This window comes from Triturus cristatus, chromosome 2_2 (assembly GCF_964204655.1).
Source record: "Triturus cristatus chromosome 2_2, aTriCri1.1, whole genome shotgun sequence".
Taxonomy (NCBI): Eukaryota; Metazoa; Chordata; class Amphibia; order Caudata; family Salamandridae; genus Triturus; species Triturus cristatus.
In genome coordinates, this window is record NC_140582.1 from 652,003,514 (window position 1) to 652,013,380 (window position 9,867).

The window sequence follows — 9,867 nt, forward strand, 5'->3', positions numbered from 1 at the left end:
AAAAATCTTTTCAATTCAACAAACTGAGGAATCCAGTTTTGTCATACTTAAATATGGATTATAGGAACCTTACCTGTCCACAATCTTTGAGAGCCCTAGACCTTGTTTATTATGCTGCTATATTCGGTTTTGGGATATTGTGCCACTCAGACGATTGATATGATACATTTTACATATTAGCAGGAGTGAGTGGCCAGGATGGAAGGGAGACTAGGAGGTTGGCAGTTAAGGAGGGAGTTTCGATTAAGAAAAAGGAAGGGGGTCTAAGGAAGGGGGGGAAAGGGTTAAGTTGGTATGCCCACCTCGATGTTGTTAATTATATTCACTCAAATGAAAACTATTGAAACTAAAAGGAAAGAAAATAGAGCAGAGCATCTTTCAAGATTTGTAGTCCCGGTGGGTTGTCCTGCTCTAATGCATTGTTGCCTCTTTCCATGGGGCTGGATGAAGCTGAAGCTCTGGTCTCTTGGATGTCTCCAGACCTGATCATGTTTCTACTGACTGAGGGGCTCTTGTCTCACTGGTCTAAGCTATTATACTCATCGTAAGGAGAGGCTGGTGCTGACTTTGTCCTGAGTAGTAGTAACTGCAGGGTCTCTGGGATCTGAGTAGTAAGATTATAGCACCGCTTCTGTTGTGAACACTTCCTCGACCCAGTCCTTCAGAACTTGTAGTATTCTTTTATATGCAGTTCTTGTTTCCTGCAAGAGTAAAGTGTCTTCCTTCAAACTACTCCTATGTTCTATTTTTTTCTTACATTTGACAAGGTGACGTAATCCTTTAGTGTGCAAAGAAATGTTGATTTTACCCATCCCTACTATAGCATTTTTTTAGATTGATCAAAAATAAAGCAGTTGTTGAGTAGATAGATAAAACGCTGTGTCCGTCTGTACTATTTGTCTTTGGCGTTTTCTTTTTCTAATAAAAGAATACTTACCCTATAAACTCAGGTGTCCTTGGACACTGGATCAATGTGCAAAGAATAGGGGAACGAGAGAAAGGGAAGCTTGTGTTTTGAGTGCCCGACCAGACGATTGGAACTTTCATAGTGGAGGAGGCTGTGGTCTTCCAACAGGCCACTGTATCTTCTCTACTGAAGCACACAACGAATCCATATGCAATGTCCACATTTTCAATATTTATTCCATTGATGACAGCACAACGAGGGGGACCACCTCGTGGTGCAGGGGCGTGCAAGGACACGCATGTGCATACGTGGCTCTGTATATTGTATTCATGTTTGTTTTACATAATTGATCATTTTTTATGTTCATTTTGAAACCAAGATCATTTATTCTTCTTCCGTCTGCATGTTGTCTTTTAGGACATACATCGATTTACTCACATCCCTACGGGAAAATGCCTGGATCGGTCAGAGGTGCTGCACCAAGTGTTTATCTCGGACTGCGACGCCAGTAAGACTAGTCAGAAATGGGAAATGAATAACATTCTTAACGTATAGAAACGGAGAACGCCACACCTGCTGACACGTCAGTTTGTACAGGACTGCAAATAGCCTGAAACCTGCTGCAATAGATAATTTTGTACAGCTATGAGCCTGTAGCCTCCTGATTTTGATGAAGGACATTGGTGAACTATGATATTCAGATATCATTCTCATCCTGCAGTTAATGTTTACAAAACTGCGTTACCTTAATCTTTGTAGATGTTTACATTGTTTTGTTTCCAGATGTTAGTAAATGACCTTTTACCCTTGTTAGTAACAACAAGGTGAAAGGCACGTATTTGTCTTCTTTGGGATTTTACTCAGGGTCTTAAGGGCAGATTTTACACACTTGAACATGGTTTCTGTAACCAGATTTTCACATTTGTTGGTGATTGTAAACCTTTCCTACTGTATTTTCACTTGTTTTCATAACTTCTGAAGCACTGCCACGTGTTGTGAGTTAAGGTGGCCTTTTTTAGTAACATTACATTCTTGGCAGACAAATACAACAACATGTAGTGCCTCTTTGATTGTTTTATCTAGGAATAACAAAAAAACAATGTACGAAAATGTTTGGCTTGCTGACACACAAGGGGACCGATTACCAATGATTACAGGCATTGCACTACCAAAAAAGAGGCAGTTCATTTTCACAATTTGACGAAAAAGACCAGTTCTGCTATGCATGACTCTGCATAACTTGCTGGTTTATCTAAATCGACAGTATGTTGTCACACCCATACCATTTCTTATAACCATTGCTTGGAGTGCAGCTACTTGCTCAGGCAGTAAGTAACTTTATCTCTACATTTTGCCTTAGACACTCCTGTGCGATTAAGACTTCTGATGCACAGTTTAGGACCTTTTCTACAACCCATATTTGCTTCGGTGAAGCGCGTATATCTGTTTCACTTACCCTGCCTCGTCTCTTTGTTTACGAAATGGAAGACATTGTTAAGATGAAATGAAGTAGACTGGCATTCGTCAACGGACCCTATGTATCTTTTACTTTGCATTCCAGGAGCTAGCCTCAAAAACCGTCTTTCAGCGATTAGACATAGGAACTGTGTGGCAAGCAGTCAGAAAGCTAAGCCCAGTGAGTGCTAAAGTCCCTAGTAATCCTTTTCACGTGTCACTGCTTCATAGCTTTTTGACCGAAGATATATTTGGGGGCGGTTTTCAAGCTAGATTGTACATGTAACTACTCAAGTTACATTTGCTCTTCAGAAGAGCCCAGCTTCTTTGTGATGTCATCAAACGATGTATGCACGATGGTCCAATATGAAAATTAAGCATTTGATATCACAGTGGCCATATGAATACATCCCTCAATTGAATGTACCTTTATAATAAATAGTATTACTAGGTTGACCCGTAAGGAGCTTAAAATAATATGCAAGAAATTGTTCTGCTTTGGTTGTCACCTTTGGTGACCTTGACAAGTTAGTCCAAACCTGTGCCAAATACGGAGACTGTATAATGGTGGGAAAAGCTGTTAGAATAATGAGCTGCTTGTATCTATAGTTATACGAAATACTTATTGTAGGCACTAAAACACTACACATCCCTTTGAAGCATTTTATAATTTGAATGTTGTGAGAGAATAACCAAGACCAACAATTACTTACAGTAAATATTTTAACAATTTTGAACATTTTTTGTGATGTATGCATTGTAGCCAGAGAATGACTTGCTCTGTACGGTGTGACTTGTACCATCTCTTTAAATCTGGACTCCATAGGTTCAGAAGCCAGACTTACTTCACTCTTGCCTTTCATTCTTCAGATTGAGTGTATTAGTACACTTTAGTTATGGATAACAAAATGTATGTAATCTATCTACATAGTGCTTAAGTTAAATGCTTCCTAGAAGTATATAAATTATATTATTTATTGCATTATTTTGGCACCTTTGCAGGTATAAATGTTAGCAAATTCTAGCTGACAACGTAGATTCAACACAAGAAACCTGGTTTTATACTATTTTTTACGAGGCCTGAATTTTTAAATCCGTTTTAGTACCCATTGCAGAGGCAGAGAGGAGCATAGAACTAACTCTCTCCCAACCTGACATTCTCTTACCCGATGTATACATTTGAATATAGACATTACATTCTGTTAATAGGCTCTTCTTCTAGGCATGCCGCTGCTGTACATCTAGACGTGGTACAAACAGACGTCACTTTAGCCTAGGTTTGTTTTGTTTTCCCCTTTCAATTCTCTCTACGGTTTCTCTGCTTGTAAAGCTCTTCATGCTTGCACGGCATCTCTCATTTTTTATATTAAACCAGAGACAAACCTGCATAGGTCCAAAATTGTCACCACCTTCTAAAACACATTTTCTGAAAGGAACTCCCTCTAAAAGTGGCGTAATGTAAGAGAACAGGTCCTCCCAGTAGATTGTGGTGAGGGGGCTCCTGAGTTTGCTATACTTGGCAGCAATTCATAAGCTGAATGGAGCCGCCTTGAGAATTCCTTCCGTGCCCCCCTCACCTCACCGCATATTCCCCACACATGCGCCCTGCCCGGAAGTGACCTTCGTTAAATCCCTGCTGTCTTTTCTTTCATAAAGTGCCTTCATAGGTTAGATTGATTCAAATAAATGTCACTTACTGCATGAAGTGCTACATGCGTTGTTCAGAAACATCACGCATTGTGTTCCATGTCAAGTGACCTGCTTGCAGTGGTGAACTACAACCCAGCTTGTACTTACCCTCATGATCAAAGCTGACAGTAAAGGCTATTTGTAGGATTGGTGCCGCATTGCAAAAGTGACCTTAACGAAAATGTGCCCTCCTGCCTGCTGGAACTCACTGATACGTGGACTCCTTGTTGAAGAGTGTATTGAAAGAGAATGGTGCAGTTTGAGGCTTATATCACAGTTGGGCCAGTTCTAGTCCATGAGCAGCTGTGCCACCTTTCGCTCCTCCTTGTCCGTTCCTGGTGGGTTTACAGCCAGCAAGTGAAAGTCCTGACGTTTTTACTTCCAGAAAAATATTTTTATTTAGGCTTTTTTACCTCACAGAAAGGCCACCTAGGGTCACAGTTGTGCAGCAACAAGATATAAGAATCAACTTGAAAGTTCATTAAGGTTTATAGGAGAAAGCTCCCAACAACTGACACGTATTTGGGAGAATGGTGTCTATGGAATAACATTAGGTTAAAAAAAAAACGGCCGCAAATTATTATATATATGATAATATCCCTCTACTGTTTAGTGTCGTCGAGGGGGGGGGGGCTTATTCTCTATTAAAAAGCCTGGATTAGGACTGTCTGGATGATATTTGGCAACAGCGCCCCACTAGTTGCCAAGTTGCTTTAATAAACTTTTTCACATACAACATAGCACCAATGAATTTATCAGTTCAGACGTTTTGAGTCTTTCTTTATTTTTAATCTGAATATAAAACAAATCCCTCACCTGATCGACAAAATTAAGAAAAAAATCAATGAAATAAAATGCTGTCCATAAAGAGGTTGCACTGATGCAGTTTCCAGTGGCACACAAGAAGCAAGCACCGCTACCAGCTATCCTTGGGTAAACTCCATTGTCATCAAATCTAATCCTTTTCAATGAAGTGTTCGAGTTGGTCAAATGTTCTTTATATCCCACAACGTTAGAAACTTGAGGTACTTCCCTGTATGGGTCACACATAGACTGAGATTACCTATTGAAACACCTGCTAATTGTGAAAATCTCAGTAATCGGCAGGAATGGTCACAGATGTTAGAGGAGATTGTGTTCTTGTGGTATGAGTGCAATAAACACCCATGGTTAATGTTCGTTACTGAAGAGATTTTGCAGATAACAAGAAAGGAAAGGTCTGATTTTCAGCACCGTACACACCTTCATTCGTTAATCTTCCCACTTGAATTCTTTCAAGCATGCTAGAAACCTGTGACTTCTTAGAAACCTTTCCTTTGAGATCTCCATCCCAATAATGTGCCATCAATCGCTTTACTCATTTTGCATCTAAACTCCCAAAATGTGATGCCATCTCCTATTTCTGAACTCTAATTCTCTTCTGTCTTTATGATTTTGACCTACTCACTCCACCAGATTCCTAATTCTTGCAATCATAAACCATACCTGCCATACTCAACTTTCCTCGCTTCCGATTCTTCCCATCCTATTAGCCGTAACAATAAGCACTCTTTTGTCTCAAGTTGTCTCTGCTACATTTTCCAGTTTTCCTTTTTGTAATTGTGACTGTTTATACTCACATGAAAACTGCTTTTCTCCTCGCCCTCCTTATATTGTTCCTCAGGGTTTGTTGCTGCCCCCTACTTTATTGTATACCGTACCTCCTCCTGGCCTCTGCCACAATCCTTCTCCTAAACATTTAATTCTTTGTTTAAATGTGCTCGCAAACAGGCTCTAGCCATTCCCTTCACTAAACAATAATCTTAAATATCACCTTCCACTGCTAAGCGTTGCATCTGTTCTCATTATGCCGGGTAAAAAGAAATAAAGGAGTCCCAATAAATGGTACTATCTGCTTGCACTGATGCTATTACAAGTAAATCTTACACTTCTGTTCCATCAATACTCATCTATCCTAAACAACAAACCTCACTAAGCGAGACAACCTTCCCTCCTTAAAAGCCTTCACCAGCGAATGATACCTAATATTTATGCTCACAATTCCATACTGTCCTCTCCTTAACATTCTTATTTCTAGCAGTCATCATTGCTTTGTTACCACATTCAGCACGAATCTCTTAATTGTCAGTTTCCTAGTGGTATTAGGGTTGTTAATTACCATATTCGTGTAGCTTGTTTTTTTCTTATTCCATTAAAACATGTGTAGTTAAATAACTGGCAGCTTAACAGCTTCAGCCTCCACATCTCCTCATTTCCCCATTATTTTCCTCTCTGCAATTAAAGACAACTTGTGCTTATAGCAGGTTGCAGGTAGTTACAAATTAAGTCACTTGTGCATGTTTGAACTTAGGTTTGTAGTGACAGTCTTGTCTCTTTACTTTATCTTTCGCTAGCTCTTTTTCTCCCAAATTGGGATAAAGGGAAACAGTTGGACGTATATTGACACCCGTAATGCACAACTGAAATCTATTTAAAAGGCATGGACCTCGTTTTACAGTAAAAAAACTAAAAAAAACATTTCACTTTGGGGATCCTTCTCAGGTTCAATGTTTTTAATGAACATTCTAAACCAAACTAATATAACCAGACGTCTCCTAGCAGAGATCTTTGAACAAAGGGAATTTTAGTGTCAGAAGGAGAGAAAACATGATTGCACTTAGATTTGGTTTAAGCAGTGCGTCTGGCCTGGGGGAGTTTGAAGACCACTCTCTGGTCCGCTGCCTCACCGGAGGACTCATGGACCTAGTTTAGGCCACATATAGAGTATGCAAATGTAAAAGTCATCTGAACCAAATTGAAGTCTTTGGACCAAAATCAGCAAGTTTCACCCCCTGAAAAACGTCTTACGACAGCAGACAGCTAAACGTTGTCTGTAAGCGAGGCCTAAAAAGTGCTGGGAATAAAAAGCTGAAAAGAGGAAAATCCTGTTAGTGTCAGAAGTTGTGTATTGCTATGAGAGATTTGTAGTTTTGTAGAAATAGAATGTGTTCACATGATGTAAGTAGAACTCACAAAATTGATGGCTACAAAAGTGGAGAACATAGTTTAACCAAAGAATACCTCCAAATTATTGCCCTTGTGTGCACGCTATAAAATGTATGAAGAAACGGGAGGACACATTAGTAAGTAGCGCAACAATGAAATTCTTACCATTGGTTGAATAAAAGATGCCCTGCAACCAGAGGCTGCATACCAGAGGCTGCATGTGGTGAAAAATAACTGATGTCTCATCTAAAAGAAATCAACTATGCACTTATAAAGACTATCTAGAAAAATTACATTTTCTGGGCCTTTTAATTTGGGGAATGAGATGCTGTCAACATTCTTCGATGCTCCCTATAGTTTGCAATATTGCGTATGCTATGGACCTTTTGATTTTTTCAAAAGTAATGTTTCCGGAATGACGTAAGAGCCTTAACCGTTGAACTGGAGAGAGAATTATTACTGGGAAAACCTATATTGCTGAGAAAATTACTGTGTTTGTTAAACAGGTAGTCCACCAGTGGACATATTATCAGTGTACTTGTTTGTCTACTCAGATTTCATTATACATGTCCTTAAACTTATGTACGATAGCGGCAGGTATGCACTGTGGAGTAATTTGCCTTTACAGTCTTATGTATTGTACGTTTACGAGTCAGGTATTGGAAAATGTAGCACCACTTTGATTTCTGGTGCTACATTTCCCAAGCTGTACAAACAATATGAGTATTGGTTGAAAAAGATGTGCTTTTTCTTTTTCTGTCGCCTTAGTTTTTTTTCATTAACACACAGAAGTAATTTGATTCTAAACATGTTAGTCTTGATTCTTGGTTTTAAAATAATGATAGAAAAACTAAAATGTTAAAATATTTTATTCCCTTTATTACTTGTTTGTGTGTTATGAAGAACTCTTTCATTTTACCTTGTTTCTGTTAATTTATATTGTGCTATGCGTAGATAAAAGAAAGGTGGCAGACATTGTGAAGTATATGTATATATTTGAGATGGGTATTCTGTGCAATTCTTTATATGCTAATCCTATATCTGTGAATCTACATTTGTATCTTGAGACTGCAATTCTAGTGGACCTCAAAGGCACTAGAAGCAGTCACTGTAAAACAATTATCCTGCTTAGATTAATGAGATTCCATACCCTTCCATTGTAAGGTGATAACATCACACTATGCATTTCTACATATATTTTATACGTTTGATTTATGAAGATTTTGATACACTGTATGTTTCTGTAGAAATTGTACAAATACAAAGGCATTTTATTAGGGATACATTTGGGAAACTTAATGTACATGTTAATACTGGGTTGCCTGTTTTTCTAGGCGCGGAAAATAAAATATTTTTATTTGTCATTGTTTTTTCTTTTGGTTTGATCTGCTCTAAAAAAGATTGAGGTCCACTGCTGTAGAGATTTAAAATTAAGTTGCCCAAAATAGTTTCAGCTGCTTTCATCATGTCCTGACCTACATTTTTATTGACCAACAAACTGCGTCATGTATTGACAATTCGGGTCTCAAAAAGAATTGAAAGAAATTGATAATAGTCATTATAACAGGAAGAAATACCTTCAGTGTATAGATAAAATTACTCTCGTCTTTGAACTTGTTGTCAAGCCAGTTCTTGGGTTCCTGTGGAATACAAGTGCAATTAGGCAATCCTTCTGACAAATATTGCCATAGTCTCTTGAACCATGGAAGGTAGATGCCACTACAAGCTCACTAAATTATCAAGCACATTCTTTTTTTAATTTTTGAAATTCAGAGGTAAGTGTGGTTGAACAATCATGGCTTAATCTTGAAGGCTGGTGCGGGGAGAATATTTAGATTCAGATAGCACTTGTACCAGTTATAAAATATATTTTTATTTATTTATTTTTTATTTTATTTATTTTAGAAGTTTTATATAGCGCTAGCTCCACCCGGGGGTATCAGAGTGCTTTACATTTGCATGAAAATTATTTAGGACAAAACAGAGCAAATTGTTAAATAGTGAGGCAATTATACATGGAGAAATAAAAGATTCAGTTGAGCACATACCGATAATAACAGTAAGAGGAGCAAAAGGGTAGGTTCAGTGGATTAAATAGCACATGGAGGGATAGGGTATGTGAGAAGGCGATGGAGGGGAAAAATTAGGATAGGAAGAGGGAGGTAGGGTGGAGAGGAGTGGGGGCTGTAGAAGTGTGAGAGGCGAGGGGGAGAAGAGCGGTAGTGTCAAAGGGAGGAGGGGTGGGTAGCACAAGTATAGTAAGAGAGGAATTAAGTACCCCAATATTGATTGAGCAAGCGTACTTTAAGGCCTTTTTTTAAACTGATATAGGAAGAGGTACAATGGAGAGCTTTGGGGAGGGCATTCCAGATGCTGGGGGCTTTTCCAGAGAAGGAGCGTGCCTGCGAGGCTTTTTTCCTTAATAGCGGGGGGACGAGATGAAGTGCGTTTGAGCTTCTCAACGTCCGGGAGCATCCTGCTTTAGTGAGTTTATTGGAGAGGTAACTTGGTGTCTTTTGATAAAGGGCTTTGTGTGTAATGCAGGCAATTTTATACGAGGATCTGCCTTCAATGGGAAGCCATTTGAGTTCTTTGAGGGCAGGAGAGATGTGTTCAGAACGTTTACAGTCGGTTGTTAGTCTGGCCGCTAAGTGGAGGACAGATTTGAGGGGGGCTAGGTGAACTTTGGGTGTTCCAGAGAGTAAAGCGTTTCCGTTGTCAATCTTGGAAAGGACTAAAGATTGGATAACCGATTTGAAATCTTCCGCAGGAATGAACGGTTTGATTTTTTTGAGAAGCCGGAGTGAGAAGAGTGCTCCTTTTGCCGAATT

The 9,867-nt window shown here is 39.0% G+C and overlaps 1 protein-coding gene across 2 annotated transcripts in view; it reads left to right on the forward strand.

Moving 5' to 3' along the window:
- GALNT7 (polypeptide N-acetylgalactosaminyltransferase 7) overlaps positions 1 to 8,400 on the forward strand; it is a 577,925-nt gene extending 569,525 nt beyond the window's left edge. For both annotated transcript variants that reach the window (XM_085641835.1, XM_085641834.1), the window contains exon 12: positions 1,325 to 8,400. In XM_085641835.1, coding sequence (XP_085497961.1) covers positions 1,325 to 1,462 — 138 coding nt within the window. In that variant the 3' untranslated portion in view covers positions 1,463 to 8,400. The remainder of the gene's footprint in view (positions 1 to 1,324) is intronic.
- The last annotated feature ends 1,467 nt before the right edge of the window (positions 8,401 to 9,867 follow it).